Source organism: Eutrigla gurnardus (genome assembly GCF_963514095.1).
Source record: "Eutrigla gurnardus genome assembly, chromosome: 20".
Classification (NCBI taxonomy): Eukaryota; Metazoa; Chordata; class Actinopteri; order Perciformes; family Triglidae; genus Eutrigla; species Eutrigla gurnardus.
Window position 1 is genome coordinate 6,296,393 of NC_139931.1, and position 18,827 is coordinate 6,315,219.

The window sequence follows — 18,827 nt, forward strand, 5'->3', positions numbered from 1 at the left end:
AATGAACCGTGATCACACTGCAGGTGGTGCAGGACCATTGTTGTCCCAGTATACTTAATGTGGAGTTTATTTTCTTGAAATCGCACATTATTGCTGTTCATTTGTTTTCATTATCCTCTAGGTGGTGGTACAAGCTCCAGCAATGTGGAGTGGATTGCTCAGCCATCAAAATACAGGGAGAGGATGTCTTTTACCATACCCTCTTCTATTTCTACCAGTTAAACTGAAAAGTCAATGTCTGCATCTTCATTCACGTCACAGGGACACGGTCACGTCGTAAGAAATAATATCTTTCCAAATTAAAATGCAGCCATACTGGCATGCTGGGACAGTGCAGTCTCTATTCAAATGTATGTTATGTTCTCTGACACTGAACTGGATTTAAAACAAACGGATGTTGTTTGATTCAGGACCAAGCTTTGATGTTACACTTTTATTAGGCTTCTGAGGCAGTTGTGATGTGGCATAAGTGCTGCCATTTTCATTTTAAATTTAAAGATGCATTATTAGAGATTTTGCACCTTGAGTTTGATTGGCAAACAGGAAAATATTTGAAATTGAATAACATTATCATGGGATCATTTTAAAAACAGAGTATCACTTGTGCTTGACTGTGACAAAATGACTTATTGACTAATTGGCTCCATCGGTGGTGACTTCGATGTGGCACAAAGGTGAAAGTATCCGCTCATGTCTCCTCTTATCTCTTTATCTCTGATCATGCTTTTATCAGCTCACTTGAATGCCACGACTGGGAGTCTTAAGCTGAACTGGAATTTGCACAGCAAAACATTTAATGCCACAAATAAAACTGCAACTTTCAAAAGGCCACATTTAAAGCTACTGATTGTAAAGCATGGGACAAAAAAAAAAAAAAACAGAAAACAGAATGATGGGTTTCCATTTGGAGTACACCCAGACACAAATGAGATTTAGTCAATATATGCAAAATGTGAACATTTTGTGTCATGATGTGACACTTCAATTCCTCACTTGGGTCACACTTTTACATTAAAATGACTATAGTCAGACGATAATCAGACAATTGTCCCGTTAGGGTACATGTTCTCTTTACAATCCTAACCTAAGATTGGACTCATCACAGCTGTAAAACCAGTTTGGTTCCTTTAATGAAAGTTGCATGTTCCTTTTTTCATCTGACAGCATTCCCAGTCATTGCTGCCATGCATGAAGGCGCTGTATTAAAGACAATGAAGCCTCCAGGTGTGAACATGTGGTGAAACATTGTGGTTGCATACTTGAAACAATAAATAAACGCAGGCCTATAGATGCACAGGATGGATATGAATGCACATTTGACCTATAGTTACGCCCGGACATGCTTAGGCTTTGTCAGTTGAACACAGGTACGAGCAGGTACGACGGCCAGGTGAGTTGGTGCCCTGTATTATTAAGGTTCAGCTTGTTTACAGCCAACAAGGGCGCGTCACTATCCCGACTAATTATATGCGCGCGCCGAGTTCACTCAAGTTAAATAAGTACACACGCACGGCCTACTTTTCCCAATTATATCGCTCATATGCAGAGAGGGGGGGGGGGGGGGGGGGAGAGAGGCTGCTTTGCTGTGCCAATGCGCAAACAGTCCACGCCGCCGTGGGATTATGGGATAGGTCTCTCCCCAAACAGAGGCAGCGCTCGGAACGATCATGCGATTGAATGACGCGCGCGTCATGCTCGTCTCCCTCCGCTCCTGCTCCGCGCGATCAGTGGCTCTGTGTTCCGCAATCCCCTGGGATACTGTACCGCCCTCGATGGCTCTGCTATCGGCGCTTCGCTCACACTGAATGGCTGCCCGGAGCGAGGAAAGGCTGGGAGAGAGAGCGCTGCGTCCCTTCCTTTGAACCGAGTCAGATCAACATCCCAGCGAGGGGGTGAGTGTCTTTGCCTGCCGCGGTGTTGAGGCGTCCTGCCGGGGTCGTCTGAGGATCCACCGGCGGCGGCGGCGGTGGCGGGGAGGAGGGGGCGGGGAGGGGAGACGGCTCTGTGCCGGTGTCCTTAGTTAGCGCCGCGGATTGGGGTTGATGGTGAACGGTCCAGTGGAGACAATTGGACCAATTAAAGTTTGGGATAAGTGGGCGATGCCACTTCGGGAAAAGGGTCGAGGTTGGCACAGTCCTAAAACTTTCTTTCGCCCGTTCAAACAGTGAAATGTGCCACATTATCGCCGCCGGAGTGCGACGGTCTGAAATGGTTTATTCCGTGTTGCCTGACTCTTCTCTCAAATATGCGAAAATGCCACGGCAGTCAGGGTTTTTTTTGTGTGTTTTTGGCACGGCAGCACTTACGAGCGCCGTTTGTAAAGAATTGTGCCTTGTTGTGCTCCCACCTCTCTCTCTCCCCCCTCCCCTCCCCTCCCTCCCTCCCTCCACTTCGTGCCGCACTGGTTCCGTCTGGCTCGCCCTCAGCTGCTGCGTGTCCTGGGATGACCTGTTGATGTCGGTAGAATGGAGAATGGCAGGGGGAGCGATTTCCCCCATCACCAAAATATTTAAATAAGCAACATTTGAGCTTGACAGCCGGGCGTCGCAGCGCAGCTCCCTCCGTCCGCACAGGCAGTAAGTGTCTTGTTTGTACTTTTGAGTGGGGCCTATCGCGGAAATGCTTGACATTGTGCAGCTGGGCTGAGTGTGCATGAGGTGGATGGTGCGCCGGGGCGAACCCAAAATATTTAACAGGAGTGTTAGCTTAGCCATTAGCAGCCCCATAGGCCTGCTGCGGATGGGAGAGGGCATGGAACATTTCAACGCTGTCAGCCGCTGGGGAAGAGAGGGGCATGATACCGCTTATGCTTTCGATTATTACACCTGGATGTCATTTGACGGCTCGTAAACAGGAACACGCCGTCGCCCTCACCCGGGTATCACCGAGGCTTGCTGCCATCCCGTGTCGTCCCCCCCCTCCACCTCCCCCCCCGTCGCCTCGCGGCTCCGCTGCCAGCAGACAGTGGAGCACCTCCCGGCGGGGAGACTGGCACACGGCGCGGTGCGTTAAACGGCACCATCACCCGTTCACAGTCGCCCAGCCAGCGGCATCCCTTTCCCCCGTTCACACGCTGCTGCACGCCGTGGAGGGCATGCACGGTTCCTCGGCATAGTCAAGAAGTTTAGGAGCGTTTTGATGGTGCTGCTGCTTTAGGTTCAGGGAGATCCCTGTTATATAAGTAGAATCACGAGCCAGGCCTGTGCATGTGTCTTGATCTGATAGGAGTAGCACAGCCATGCAGGGCATGGGCACATGAGAACCAGGAAATGCCTATAGAGGGAATGCATTGTGTGCCAGCTGCACCAATGACTCCACAGTAATCATCCACACAGCAGTGCCAGAGCTGTTTTCTGTGGTGGAACTGGATAAACTGGAAAGTAGTCGGACTCTATAAGTTCTGAAATATGTTGACAGCTGCCCTATCATAACATAACATAACATAAGCCCACTGAATGTGGGCAAACACATTCTTAAGGCTTAATATGAAAAGACTAAGTATGTTGTGAGTATGTTTGACCTACTTTTCCCCACCAGGCCGGTTGGCATAAGACGGGGTGAATCTCATTCGTTCACGTTGCTGCACTCTGTATGTTTAATGGAATAAGGACCTGAGATGATCCCTCTCATTTCTGCAGGCCTCACTGACCCTCCTTGGTGCATAAAGACACACATGCACACCCACACACACACACACACACACACACACAGTCACATTCTCTCTCACTGTCAGGGCAAACTGTGCAAACACACCCTGCTCTCAACCCCCGTGTTTGTGTGTCTTTATGTGCACGCATGTGTGCTCACTGCGGCTTGCCAAACTGTAAACAAGCAGTATTGTCTAATGCCTGTGTGTGACTCAGTGTGCCTTTTGTGGGTTTGTTTGAGTTTGTGTGTGCGCATCTGTGTTTTAGTATGAGGGAGATGGAGCTTGAGTGAGACGGAGACAAAGAGAGCATTTCTCTTTACCCCGGAGCTTGGCCAGGTCCCAAATGAAAGGCTTTGGATATGATGGGGCGGCTCACTCCGGCCCTCATCACTCAGTCACACCAAAGTTGGTTGTATGCCTCCTCCAAGGTGGGCTTCAATCAGTCTATTCTCCCAGGATCACAGATTGCTTTTGTTTGATATGTATCTATGTGTTTCTGTGTGTGTGTGTGTGTGTGTGTGTGCAGCTTTAAAGCTGTAAAGCATCCGTGTGTGAAAAGCAGCTTTATCTAGGCCTGTATACTCATCCGTATTTATATATATCTGTGGAAACGCTTATGTCATTTTGTGTAAAGGTTTATAGCCAATGAAATGCCACCATGTGGGCTTATCAATGGATCGTTTGTATTCTGCAATCGTGGGTTCAGAGGGCATATAATACGTATACGTGTGAATCCCTGAACTATCCTGTAGAAGGAGGCCGTGTGTGCAAATTCTAAAAGGAAAATATCTAGTTTTTTAAATATTCTGACAGAATACAAAGCTTGATATCACAGGGTTCGTATCCACTGCAGAGGGACCGTTGGTTCACTTTAATTTAATATTGACATTCACAATATAGGAATCTTCAAGAGGGAGCAGGGCAAGGGGCTGTGTTTGCCTTTGACTGTTTAGACAAGTGAATGGAAACATGCAATGTGGTGTTTGTTTAGGCCACGCACTTTTCCACATAGAATAACAGGCCATGGCCCAGTTATCTAAGGACACGGGTTTTATTGCCCATAGAAGACTTTTACTGAGCCCACTGCTGGCAATAACAACTACTGCAAGGCTAAAGTGACGTATAGGATTAATGCAATGTAGATTATCCACTGGAGCTTCAACAAAACTTTGTTTTGAAAAATCAACGTCCCGTGAGCCCGCCAAGAGCCTTTTAGTAGGACTGTGTGAAGGAATATTTGTGGTCAATGAGCGTTGGATATGCCAAGAGATAGAATGCTTTTACAAGGACTTCTTTTCCCCGAGAAAAGAGGTGTTTCATTATGAATAATTTGGCCAGGAAGTAATAAAAACGGCCATTAGATTTACTGTTTGTTTGGTGTAACATTGTCCCCGTGAAAGACGCTCGGCCGTTTTATTGCGTCCATTAATGGCGGCGTCTGACATTCCTCACCTGCTTTGTTTCAGGTCTGTTCTTCCCGAGCTTTTCTGTCTTTTCACACAGCCATGTAACGTTACACCTCCTACTTGCATTGCCTTCTGATACCCTCCTCCACACCAAAGACATTGCACAGGATACAGCAGGCTTGTCATTGTTGTGAATGGGCCTGCCCCGTTTACCCCACCTGGGACCGTGACCCTGCTCATCACCGGGGATAACGCATTGTACACACTTAAAATCAAAACCCTTTTTCTCACACTTTTCATTTCTTTCTATTTCCCTTTCTTTTTCCCAGCAAGACCCGTTGGTGGTGTGCGTAGGCGCGCCATGGCCCAGACCCTTCAGATGGCGATCCCAAACTTTGGCAACAACGTTTTAGAGTGTCTGAACGAGCAGCGGCTGCAGGGCCTCTACTGCGACGTGTCCGTGGTGGTCAAGGGCCATGCCTTCAAGGTACGAGACCAGCCAGTTACTATTGTTCTCATGCTTGTGTTGAAAAAGGGGACGGCTACATTTAGAGGAGCCAAGGCTTGGGTGTAAACAGTTAGTCCTGTGGCTCCATGGCAGCCATGTTGCGTGGAGGCTGGAATGCCAACGTACTTCAAAAGGAGTACTGTTTGGACAGTCTGGAAAGAGGGGGGGGGGGGCGCCGTCGTGACTCTTTTTTGTCACTTTGTTATGACGATACACTTTCACAGAGAGCAACTTTTAATCCCAGTTTTCTTTAGAGAGATTTGACTAAATGGCTCCTTTCTAGCTGAAGGTTTAGCGATTTAGATAAATCCCCTGCTTTAGTCGACTTGGAATGACAACTGGACCTCCTTAATTGCATGTCATTTCCCACTCGGGCAGTAAAGTCAAAAGGGGTTAGATTGCCCCTAATTACAAAGCCATGAGCCTTGGTGGGCTGTCATTCCTCATTCTTATCATGGCAGATTTGTAAACCTGCCCTGTAATCTTGTTTTTAGGTCCCAATATTTCAATAACCCCACAAGCAAGACAGCTGGGACTCTGAGTGTGTCTTTCTGTCCAAGAACTTCAAATCCTTTTTTAGGATTCATGTTACATTTAAAACCTATTTAGTCAATAAATGGCTGGAAATAGAGCATCCATACTAAATGCTTGCTTAATGGTTAATATCTTATTTGTGGCCATGTATTCATATCAAGGAACTTCCTTGATATGAAATCATTAAGTGAGAGAGAAGAGTAAGTTTTAATGGGACGCCTCCCTTATCTGTTTTTGTCTCAGGCCCATCGAGCTGTGCTGGCTGCTAGCAGTTCTTATTTCCGGGACCTTTTCAGCAGCAGCAACAGTGGAGGTGGAGGCAGCAGTGAGACCAGCCCGACCGTAGTGGAGCTCCCGTCAGCTGTGCAGCCCCAGAGCTTCCAGCAGATTTTGTCTTTCTGCTACACAGGCCGTCTCAGCATGACGGTGGGGGACCAGTTTCTCCTCATGTATACTGCGGGCTTCCTGCAGATCCAACAGATCATGGAAAAGGGCACGGAGTTCTTCCTCAAGGTAAGGCTATTGGAGTTTTAAGTCACTTTTTAAAGCAAGTAACAGTAGCTGAGACATGATCTGGAAAAAGGGCCGGTTTTTAGAGGCTTTTGAGTGTTGAGAAGTTTTCAGTGCTTTAAAAACACAATAGACATACAAATAAAATGCCAGTTACGTGTTTTAAGGTCAAATCAAAAGACAACTTAATTACCAAAACAATAAATTTAAGGTTAATTGATTAATTTGTTTATTGCAATCTGGAATTGACTGTTTAAAATGGAGCATCTGTTCCAGTTGGAATGGCTCTGAAATATATATCGTGGTCAGAGTTTGGAAGTGCAAACGTATAAAGGTTCATCTGCAGTGGAACATTTTATTCGCTCAGGAAACTTCGGGACAATCTGCACTGTAGTTGTTGGAACAGCTTTTCATCAGTGAAAAGTGCTGGTGGAGGTAACATTATAGTGTGGTGGTGGTGGTTTTGGATAAGGAAGAGGACACTTAATCACGTACTAAAAAGCATGAATAGAATGTGAAGGTTGTTGGTTGTTGAGAAGCTTAACTGTGGGACGGACAATCTGACCATCCTTCGGCAGAGCCACCAGCATGGCAAAACCTTACAAGCAAACGGTATCTGTTGGCACGTCGGTGTGTTTGTGTATGCTGACACATAGCTGATGTATACATTCATTTCTAGGTCTCCTCTCCCAGATGCGACTCCCAGGGCCTTCACGCTGAGGAGGCGCCCCCTTCAGAGCCCCAGAGCCCCGTAACGCAGACCAGTAACAGTGGATGCCGGCCCGCCTCCTGCCTGACGCCACTCCCTCTGGTATCGCGGGTGAAGACGGAGCAGCCCTCTAGCCAGCCGGAAGCAGCCACCCCGTACTCGGTGGTCTGCACTCCTGTAGCCAAGCGGCTTTGGGAGGGCGGCAGCAGCCGAGATGGGAGCGGGGCGGGCTCAGGGGGAGGAGGCGGCGCCAGGAAGGCGGCCCGTTATTCCCAGGAGGCGGTGCGGGGCAGTGCCATTCAGAGCCCCGGGGCCCTCGGACTGGCCATGGGTATGGGTGCCAACGTAACCAGCCTGGCGGGCATGGTGGCCGGCGGCGGGCTCACCGGCAGCGCCAACACCAACACCAACGGAAGCTCTGCGACAGGCCTCGGGATGTCAGAAGGCGCCAGCCCCGGCACCCTCAGCACCTACGCCAGTGACTCGCCCATCAGCTACCATGATGATGAGGAGGAGGAAGAGGGGACGGACGAATGTGCTGAAGAGCAGTACAGGCAAATCTGTAACATGTATACCATGTACAGTATGCTGAACATGGGAGCTGCAGGTAATGGACACGGACTGAATATTAGACGGAGAACGTGTGCAATGTTCTTACTTCTTTGTTCTATTTCTGTGAACTCAATAGTTGCTTGATGTAGTTTCTGGTTTTAGCGGATCTATTTTCTCTGCGTGTGAAAAGTGATATGGTTCTATTCTAATTTAGCGGTATTGTTTTCCTCCAGCAGCTGGTGAGCGTGTTGAGGCTCTACCAGATCACACGGAGACGCGGGGTCGGATGCGAGGCAGAGACCTCACATGTCTCCCCGCAGAACTCGTCGCTCAGATCGGCAACCGCTGCCATCCCAAACTGTACGAGGAAGGAGACCCTGCTGAGAAACTGGAGTTAGTCTCAGGTACGGTTGGTGTGTGAAACCTGTCCAATACAGACGGAGAGGATGCACAGAATTGCTTTTATACGTGTTTATCTAACAGTTAGGAAGATACATTCACATCTATATTCGAGAGGCATACACTTATAGATATAGAACATAAACAGGACATGGCCAACGGCAAAGATATGTATACACATATTTAGAGGAAGCTGTCCTCAGATGACTTGGCATTGATATACAGATCACATGGTGGTGCTACACGTTTGACTGTGGCTTTCTCTCAAGGACATCCTGCAGCAGTTCCGTGTCTGATAGCTTACAGGCGGCTGTACATACCTCTCAATATACCTGACAGCAATAACTAGTGGTGTTTAAGAAGAAGAAGAACAAATGCAAAAGAAGTGTTTTGTAATGTATATTAAAATTACAAATCTTTACATTATGAAACCTGTCACATTTTATTATTTATATATATATAGATATGAGCAAAGATCATGATGTAAATCTATAAGCCTAATTATAAGATGAAATGTCAAAGGTCAAATATGTGTTTGTGTACTGTAGTCAACATCTAGTGTTTAAACAAGGATGTGCAACAGCGTTCAGGCCATATTCTAGTTTATTTTTAAATCTTCCCCCGCTGCATTTACAAACGGGCAGCGGGCCACAGTTGGGCCTCCCCAGCTCTAAACTATGACGTATCGCTAAAACACAGCCTCCTCACTCCCCCACCTACAGCTGCAGGGTTCGATATGAATCAGACAAATATTCCATTCCAGAGATTCAAACCGAAGATCTTTTATCATTTCTGTGACACATCAAATCACAACTTGGAACAGACAAACAGACACGAAATGAGTCATAAATGGTGCTAACTCCTGATGATGTTTGTTGATGGTTCCCTGCATGTGCATTCTTTGCAGGTACTTCTGTGTACATATCGCGAGCCCAGCTAATGAACTGTCATGTGAGCGCCGGGACCAGACACAAGGTGCTGCTGAGGAGGCTGCTGGCTGCCTTCTTTGACAGGTTTGTTCCTTCTCTTCCGTGCGTCTGTGTCTATTTCTGCAAGCCTTTCATGTTAAGTTAGCAAAAGGCTTGTTTAAATACAGAGATTAATGCATTTTTGTTTTTTTATCTGCTGGCATTAGATGGTTGTAACGACTATTTTTGTGTGCCTCTGTTGTTATTTCTTGATCCATCAGGAATACTCTGGCCAACAGCTGTGGAACAGGCATCCGCTCCTCCACCAACGACCCGAGCCGTAAGCCCCTGGACAACAGAGTTCTGCACGCGGTTAAATGTGAGCACTTTGTCTTTATTTTACACATTCATACATGCATGCTGTTGCTGAATTTGAACTCTATTTAACAGTAAAACATGTCGAGTTTTAGACTACTTTTGAAGTGCAAATTGGAGATTATTTACATCCTAGTGCACCCTGTGATGAGCATTAGGTAATAACCCACAGTGACCACTAGATAGCAACATCCACCCAGGTTAACATATGTGCTGATGATGTGTTCAGGCATTCATGAACACTTTATGAAGATGAATACATTTCCCTCCATTTCATTCGAATGAGAAACACAGCCGGATATGTTTTCAGAGATCAGCCGCTCCATTTAAAAAGAACATTTACAAATCAAGGGTCGCAGCCTGTTTTATCTCGTTAAACGTCCTACCTTAGGGGGACGTCTACACTAATTACCAACATCAACTGAAGTGCGTATGAATGTAGGACGAAGTCTTTCAGGTGATTTAGGATTTTACATATACGTTAAAATCTTTAATCTAAAAATGAGGAGGAGGAGGAGCTCTGATACGTCAGCTGTAGATGAGTTTGTGCCAGAAGCCCAGTGGACATTTAATAAAAAAAGTTGTAGTTGAGAGCAGAAGGTGCATCACCCTAACTGTTTTTTTCCCCTTTTCCATGTCAGTTTATTGCCAGAACTTTGCCACCACCTTCAAAGAGAGCGAGATGAACGCCATCGCAGCCGACATGTGCACCAACGCCCGCCGCGTGGTCCGCAAGAGCTGGATCCCCAAGCTGAAGCTGCTGATGGCGGAGAGCGACGCCTACACCACTTTCCTCCCCGACGGCGTCAAGATGGAGGATGACACCCTGGGGGCGGATCCGGCCTTCGACCCCGCCTCCCTGGAGGCCGCCGGTGGCGCCGGCATGGAGTCGGGCGGCTCTTCAGGTGAATCGCTACCAGGTGTGGGGGGGGACGGAGGACCGTTATTTTGAACACTGTGTCCGGGGAAGTTTGAAATTTGGTGACACGTACCAGTATTCCCCCCAGTTCTGCTTGCCTCCTCACTCTGTGGCCCACGCTGATCTCTCACATCTGACTGTCTATACTACACTGCTAGGGCCAACAGCTGTCGTTGCCCTGATGTAACCAGGACGTGAAAACTATAATTTTTGTTTAATGACTGTACAATGGAGTTAGTGGAAGAAAGGGAGAGAGTGAGAGGGTTTTCTCCTAACTGCCCTCTGCCTCCCCTTGTCTTTTTAAGGTGTGTAAGCGCATCCACTGTTGCATATTAAATACATTCCCTGAAATGCAGGTGATGATGGAGGAGGAGGAGGAAGAGGGGGGGTTACAGTGTAGCTCTAGGGGGAAGGATGGATGGATGGAGTGGCTTGGAGAGGTGGCGAGTACATTGAATGTAAGTGTCAGTGGTTTTCTCTATGCAAGCCTGACAACTTGTATTCCAGGAACAGGTACTAAATTAAAAAAAAAACTAGAATAATAAACATTAACACTACCTGTTCTTCCTCCCCTTGTATCTTCCACTCATCACCCTGCAAGTTCTTCACCACATCACCTTTCTCGAGACCAGAGAATCTCACCCGAGTGTTCCACTGTGCAGTGTCTTATAGAACTTTATCTCATCTTTCTCTGTTTTCTAAATTTCTAGCATGTTTCTCCGTCTATGAAATGAAAAAGTGATCCGGAGAGAAGGGGGGAAAGCTTTTTACTGAGATGATTGTAAAGAAAATGTAAAGGGCAACAGGTCATATTTTTTAGAAGACAAACTATATTTATACAAGTGCCCATACCTAGAACGGTGTGAGCAGAGAGAGTGAGAGGGATTGTTTTAAAATCTCGATCTTCATGTTTTATTGAAAGCGGTCTTGTCAAATAAGGAAAAGTGCTATTTTTGCATAAAACGGAGTATAATAAAGCAGTCTTATCACAAGACCCATAGCCATTTATTTTTATCTTTATTTGACAGTGCAGAGTGATGGAATGAGCAGTTGAACTGCTAAATTAGAAGCGTTTCATCTTCGGTTCATTGGCTTAAAAGGAAGAATTAGACTGATTCAGCTGGCTTGACTGTTGTCTTTCGATAACCGGTTGTCGTTCGGTTGTGAACCTGCAGCGTTCGATAAAACATCAGCCCACGACTTTGAAGATTACGTGTAGAAATATAAAGGGTATTATATTGATCTGACAACAACAAAAACAAAAAAACTGCTGACAAATGCAAAGTGACAGGAAACAATTATGGGATATTGGAATGTGCCTTTTAATTAAAATCAATAAGCAGACGCCTGGGATCAGGGATGTCATGAGAGGCAATAGTGCTCGAAAGAAAATGGGTTTTATGGTACTATCCATGTGTGCAAAGCAGTTCTTTGTTAGCGAAGGAGAGCCTTTTTGCGCAGCTTTGTCTTTTTAGTATGTAGTTTATTCATGTATCTAGTGCACCACCTCTTTAACAAGGACTTTCAAAATGGCTGACGGTTTTATTTTAATAGTTTTAAAATGATTTTTGCACCTTCCATGCCAGTGGAGGTTTCTGCACCTTAATGAGAAGAACCAGTGGTTCATGCACCTTTTTGACAAATGTTGTGTAGCAATTGAACCCCTTTTAGGTGAAATTTGTCTCTTTTTTTTCTCCCTTTTTTTTTCATGTCTGCCTGTTTCTTGTTTAGAAGTGGCACGAATTCCTACTGTAAATAATCAAGATGACTGTTGAGTTAAAATCCCAAGTGTTCTTCCTTTCTGTTGCTGGATGAATCTGATTATGAAATGTCAACAACTGACCTTTTTTTTTTTTTTTATGTGAACGTTTGTGTTTGCTAGAAGCGACCTGTATGAGTTCAGGGGATTCCTGCTTCCTGCTGCAGATGGATAGAAGAGAAAATGCTCTGGGTGGGACTTAAGAGGGTGAAATGCTCTCCCAGATGGCAGTTCTCATCCTGGGGGGGCATTTCCAAAAAAAAAAAAGAAGGTTCTACTTTTCTGAACACAGGTAAAGGGTTAAAAAAACAGGAAGAAATGGATGCTTTTAATTTTAAGACAGTTGAATCTTATTGAAGAAATAACGTGATGGATGAAGCTCAGCCTATTTTCATTATTGATTAAAATTCTACGGATGAGTTTACTGAAACGGTTTGACCTGAAGATAGACGGATAGAACAAAAAAATGCAGTACCTTGTAAGTATTCTGTAAAGGGTAATGACTACAAAACCTCAGTTCGCTCTGCATTTGACTGTTGATGCCACGAGAGCACCCCTCCCCCACATACCTCTCCAGTACCTTTGAAGACTGCTGTGCTTCCTGTCCTTCATGCAGCTGGTGTCATATTTCACTTCCACAAGTGTATTCGTGTGTCTCCGTGTGAGGCAACGCAGTGAAGTTAACCACTTTAGGTGGTTAAATCCAAGTTATAATGTTATACGTTTCATTTGCTCCGTGGCTTTTAGCCGGGTCAAGTTTACAATTTAACTCAGATTACATCTCTCCCCCCCCAATATTATTTTAATTAAAACACTGCTTAAGTTAGTGTAAATGTTTTCCTAAGATATCACTTATTATTAAAACTTTCATTTCAGATTTTAAATACGTCAATCTTAAGTTTTTCAAAAACAAATCCACTATAATACCAGATTCTTCTCGATAAAGGACCAAGAGACCCAGACCTCTGAATTAATTTCAGAGAGTTTTTAGGACATTAAATCTAGCAATGGAATCTAATTGTATCTTTCTTAATATCTTATTCGGCATGATGGGTAATAAATCTCTCAATGTTCCTGTCTTAAGATACCAGTTATGGCGGCCAAATTACTGTTCAGATGTCCATGATTACAGGGCTGTTATTGATCATGTCCTACAGAGGGATCGGTGACCTCTGGCATCACTAACAACCTTAGGAAAACAGTGAGCCTTCCATAGTAAAAGGCTTTTAACTGGCAGTAAACATGCTACTGTGTGTGAGCCCAATACAGAAAGCAGCGACCCGGTCAGAAAACAGAGAGTAGAAACGTCTATTGTCAGGCGTTTTTACCTAAAATGTCCCAAAGTCCCTCCCTCACTACCAACCGACTGGCACACTGCTTCATCCACAGTACAACAGGCGTGCCCACGTGTGCTTTTCTGTACATTCTGGGCACCTTTCATGTGTTTACACTCAACAAAACATGTAGACCTACGCACTTGAACAGATAAGGTGTGGCACGGCATGGGGAACCTTTTGTCACTAATCAGTACATATATAAATATGATTATACACATGTATAGATGAATACTGTATATTATATATAGACGCACACATAGAGGTCAGATTGTTTGTTGTGCACTTGCAGCATGAGGTATATATTTACCCAGAAATGGCGCTTCTTCACAACCTGTGCAGTAATTTGTCTGCCCACGTCTCTGCCCCTGCTCCTTGCCCTCTGTAACCCTGTAGCGCCAGTGGACATACTGTACTGCTCATCCTATTTCTTTGTTCCAAGTGCCAATAACTTTGTGAAAGCCCTGTAACTGTGACCCAACATTATCAAAGGTAATTGCACATTAACAACTGTAAAATAAATAAATACAAATCATAGAGAAAATGTCAAAAATGGATTAAATAATGAATATCTTAATAAAAGATTTGTAACAATTTCTCTTTGACTCATTTTTTAAAAATTATTATTGGGATGTTACTTTTTAGCTGCTTGTTGTGTCGGGTTGTTTTTAATAGAATTTTCTAACTAACTAGAATTTCATTAAGCAACTAAATTGTCTACGAGCACTCCCTTCTTTATAAGCTTTGACAATATCAACGTTAATTTAGGTTCATTCATATGCTCAAAAATAAATTTACAGCATTAGAAGTCCGTCTTTGCTTGTGTATTTCTGTGCAGAAATCTTTTTTTTTACTGTGAACTAGTTCAACGCTGTTCCCTGTAAGCACTTCTCATCAAGCTACAGATAAGTTGAAACATGCATGCTCATTGTTGCGTGTTTCTCTTCATGCTCCGGTACCCACACCTGGAGGCGGCCATGGAAACCCCTTCATGCTTTATGAACATACTCACACCGCTCACATGTGTTCCTGCCTTTCACACGTGATGTAAAGTACTACTAGTAATACTAATAACTAAATAATAGTACTTGTAATTAGTTAAATCAGAAAAAAAAGATTTGATTGTGGTGTTTATGGTGAGTATAAGATTATTTGTTTATGTAAATGTGACTGGATCAACACTTAGAATGATGCACTGTAAGTTTTCTTTGCATGTATGACCTCCTTAAACCAGAAACCCAGAGCTCAGAGCAGAATCAAGTGGTTTTTTGTTGTATTTGCACTCTAAGAGCACCACCTAGTGTTGAAAGGCTGACAAGACAGCAGGACATCAAGTGGATAAGACCACAGTTCAAGTTACGGTGATGGAAGGAGAAATGCTAAAATGTGACAACACTTGTATTCATTGTGCACATTTAATTTCCCGAAGAGATGGATATACGACTCACTGAGACGTTCACTAACTAACTCTGTTGCTGTAGTATTTAACTGTGCTGTAACCAAGGCAGCAGCTTTTGAGAATAACTTTTAATCTGTGCTTTAAACCTGTATTACTATATATATATATTGGACATTCATTATGTCTCTTTTAGCATGTTCTTTCATTTGTATTGCTTGCACATTTGATTTATGGTGAGCTGTTGTCAGTTACCCAGCAGCACCAGCATGTACAAATATATAAAAAAAAAAACCTTCAGAAACCTAATGTACTGTGTACCCAGTCAACAGTAACAAACAGCACCCGGACACATTAGCAAATACAGCTGGTAGAGACCACGATAGAGCTAAAAGGCATTTTGTCAAGTTGTAGTTGTTGTGTATCCGCCTGCTTGTTGTGGTGTTTTACTGCTCACTAAGGGAAATACATTGATTAATATCATGGCACACTATATTGGAAATTAATTCACCACAGTTCAGTGCAGCTGTTAGATCCTTCCCCTGGGTGTATCAACATGAATTGTTCTTCTAGACTAAAAGGTGAGGTAATAGAAGGGCATCGTATTACAGGTTAAATGCAGGACACACATTTGATATTATTCAGATGCCATGAATAACATGATTAACTAATGTAAAGAGGGATTGAAGGGAAGTGAGAGAGTGTTACACTGCTTTAGGCTGTGCATTGGGGCTAAAGGCAAGTGTGTGTGTCTGGCTAGGTATTTCCTCTCCAAGTGCACATGCTGTAGCTCTTTACTAATCTCCACTCTCAACCACTTAGCTTCAATGCCACTGCACAACCACAAGAGGGCGACCTTCCATCTGTTATTGCACTGAAATGAAATCTCTGTGCCTCTCGGGTGATTTGAAATTTAACCATGAGCTGTGCTGACTTTCAAAACATCAGGAGGGCAGTTAAGGAGGAACAGGGTGCCGTTGTCACTGTAACACTAACCGATTGTATGTTTAAGAGTGGCAACCGGTCAATAAAAGTCATGATCGGTTATGAATTATTTGTCAATGTCAACAGAGGAATTTTTATTAGCTTTGTTCTCCAAATGCTGCTTATTGATTTTGATGCATTTGACCACACAGACAAGTATGTTTCCAAACGCCAGCCTGTTATTGTCTGCAGCTGATGTTTTGTGAACTGCAGCCACACCAGAAACAATCACCTGCATACCACACATTCCCCTGGAATTAGCATTAAAAAGGAAATCTCTCTCTCTCTCTCTCTCTCTCTCTCTCTCTCACACACACACACACACAGACACACACACACAGACACACACACACACACACACACACACACACACACACACACACACACACACACACACACACACACACACACACACAACACAGATGTGATATACTTCATACTTTATACTTCATTTACAGGTAGACCCAGCCCAGCGTCTACCCGTAAATGAAGTATAAATGTACCCTGCAGCTACTGATCAAAATCTGGAGGAATGGATTCCAATGCCCAAATATGGACTGAGGGAAGTAAAGCCCTGACGCAATCAGCGCTGCTGTTACTTTAAATGGCTTCAGGAAACAAGGGCTCCCACTCACGTCATGGGTTTTCCTCCGCATGTGCCACAGCAGCCGGATGTGCTTTATATGGGCATCATCCGTCCTGGGTTTTTTTTTCTTTTTTTTCTTCTTCTTCGAAAAGGAAGTAACACACACACTGGGGGGATGGGCGATACTGAAAGAGAGCACAGACACTGTTATGAGCGAGCTTTCTTCACCGTTCACCAGACGAGTAAAAGCAGTGGAATGGTATTCATGTGACTAAAAATAGACATGTATTTAATAAGTTACACACTTTTCCTGCTCCAGGTTATCAAAATAAAAACATTGTGGTCAATTCATGACTGGTTTGTAATGTAATGTTTTGGCATTTGTTGATAGTTTTTTTGTTATAACTAATTTAGACTATTAAAGCAACACATTTGTCATCAAAACAGTCCGGATTGATTGGATCTATCCAGCGGAAAGAAGGGTGCATGTGTGGCCTGGCTTACCAGAGGGACCAAAGTCCAAAGCATGTGGTTACATGCTTATGTAACGTGTAGTAAAATACCTAAAAGTTCTTTTAGTTATTATCTAGACGGACATGAGCTGATAATTTATTTTAAAAAATCGATAAACCATAAATTGTCTGTGCTAAAAATAATATACAAGAGTCCAGATTGTAATGTTATAGGTCTCTGGATGATTGTGATTGGAGGGAGGGGGGTTATGTTTGTTGATATGGTTTGACGTCACCACATCATTTGTTTTCTAATGATTGTAGTTCAGATTTGAGCGGTTAAATATGGACATGATGACGGACTGAAATAGCCTCGGTTACCTCGCCAGTTGTTGCCGTTCGAGATAGTAGACCGGTGGGCGGGGCTCTCTCGTATGACGCCGGGTCAGTGACGTCAGCGAGGTGATAAGTAGTTGTCCTGCCGCCGGTCTGGTTTCGTGCTCGTGTGTGAAGTCAAAGGCGAGAGTCTGAATTCACGAACCGGTGACTTGTTGGGTTTTATTTGTTGTCGTCGCGGCCTCTAATAAACAAACCAACGGGGACATGGAGGTCAGCGCGAAGGCCAAGAGGATCATGGTCGTGGCTTTGGGGAAACTGTACAGCTCCCGGACCCAGCGAGGGGGTCTCCGTCTCCACCGGAGCCTCCTCCTGACGCTGGTCATGAAATCCGCCCGGGACATGTACCATGCGGCCCAGGCGACGGCGGAAAGCGAATCGGCGGCATGGGAAGACGAAGTGGAAGGAGAAAAAGAGCCCGAGATGATCACAGAGACTACCGGCGTTCAAACTGAGCTTCAGGGACCCACTTCGCTCGCCACGGGAAAGCCTCGGACTTTACCCCTGGAGGAGGAGGAGGAGGTCGTGGGCTCCCCCGGCGAGCTCCGCCGCCACGCAGAAAACAAGGAGAACCTTTGCCCGACTGGCCCGGCCCAGCACTCGAGGAAACGGCGGGGCAAGGCGGCCGTGGAGCCGGACTTCCTGCCGTGTAAGAAGGCAAAACTTGAGCAAACAAGCTGCTCTCAACAGCTCAAAGTGAGCTCCGTTTTGTTGGACTACGTGAACCGCAGCAGTCAGCTGGCTGCACCCCCCTCCCCCATGCCTCTACACAGAGCCGTTGCCGTGTGTTGAACACAGCCTGAACACATTATTTTTTTTTAAAGGCAATTAACTTTTTCGACAACGGAGGGAGCCTGAACGCGCCTCCGCGGAGGCCTCTTCTTCCGGGGCTCGTTGTGGATTCAACACCCAAGACGGGGGTGTCCCGAAAGTCCCGACCACGGCTCTGAACAGGCCCGGGCATGTTCCAGCCGTCGGGTTGCGGTGTGTCGTCGTCCCCTGGGGGGGGCTTTTTTGGCGGAATTATGGCGGCTCCACTAACTGGTTTCAGCTGGCCAAAGGCGGAACTAAAAGCTCACGCGGACGCGGCCTCGCGCTGCCTTCATGAACATTTCAGCGTATGTGACTTTTCATGGGCGCGCGCTGACTGACAGGACTGGCAAATGTGTTGGACAATAATTCAAGTGTAAAACATTCTACCTCAGTATTTATTAAACATGTTTCTACCCAACGTGAATTTCGGAGTCATGAGTTGTTTGTAACAGTCATATCTTCAAGAATCTTGGCGGTAATGGCGGTTAGCTGAGTAACGTCTTAGTCATGGTATCAGGAGGAAATGCTGCTGGGCGATCAGTGTGAAAGTAGTGTGTATGGGTGGGTGTGTGTGACAGGAAACTGTGTGAAGAAGTTTGCTTCCTTCCCCCACAACTTCACATCCCCCACACTGATTT

At 45.1% G+C, this 18,827-nt stretch overlaps 2 protein-coding genes across 6 annotated transcripts; both read left to right on the forward strand.

Annotated features, from left to right (window-relative positions):
* The first annotated feature begins 1,702 nt into the window (after window positions 1–1,702).
* nacc1a (nucleus accumbens associated 1, BEN and BTB (POZ) domain containing a) lies at window positions 1,703–14,158 on the forward strand. 5 transcript variants are annotated; one of them, XM_084036591.1, is made up of 8 exons: window positions 1,703–1,892; window positions 5,385–5,542; window positions 6,341–6,610; window positions 7,287–7,923; window positions 8,102–8,272; window positions 9,175–9,280; window positions 9,457–9,554; window positions 10,192–14,158. In XM_084036591.1, the coding sequence occupies exons 2-8, from the start codon at window positions 5,417–5,419 to the stop codon at window positions 10,500–10,502; spliced, it is 1,719 nt and encodes a 572-aa protein (XP_083892717.1). In that variant the 5' UTR covers window positions 1,703–1,892; window positions 5,385–5,416; the 3' UTR covers window positions 10,503–14,158. The 5 variants fall into 5 exon arrangements, with proteins under 5 accessions (XP_083892717.1, XP_083892713.1, XP_083892714.1 ...); XM_084036587.1 differs by having other exon boundaries at window positions 1,869–1,892; window positions 5,389–5,542; XM_084036588.1 differs by having other exon boundaries at window positions 1,870–1,892; window positions 5,389–5,542; window positions 8,105–8,272.
* A 3,275-nt stretch (window positions 14,159–17,433) lies between these two features.
* On the forward strand, window positions 17,434–18,613 carry ier2a (immediate early response 2a). Its single transcript, XM_084036448.1, has one exon. The coding sequence runs from the start codon at window positions 17,584–17,586 to the stop codon at window positions 18,166–18,168; it is 585 nt and encodes a 194-aa protein (XP_083892574.1). The 5' UTR covers window positions 17,434–17,583; the 3' UTR covers window positions 18,169–18,613.
* The last annotated feature ends 214 nt before the right edge of the window (window positions 18,614–18,827 follow it).

Coding starts and splice junctions, on each gene's coding strand:
- nacc1a (XM_084036591.1), top strand. CDS start 5,417: ATGGCCCAGACCCTTCAGATGGCGATCCCAAACTTTGGCAACAACGTT. Junction 5,543..6,340: donor TCAAGGGCCATGCCTTCAAG/GTACGAGACCAG, acceptor TTTTTGTCTCAG/GCCCATCGAGCTGTGCTGGC. Junction 7,924..8,101: donor GCTGAACATGGGAGCTGCAG/GTAATGGACACG, acceptor GTTTTCCTCCAG/CAGCTGGTGAGCGTGTTGAG.
- ier2a (XM_084036448.1), top strand. CDS start 17,584: ATGGAGGTCAGCGCGAAGGCCAAGAGGATCATGGTCGTGGCTTTGGGG.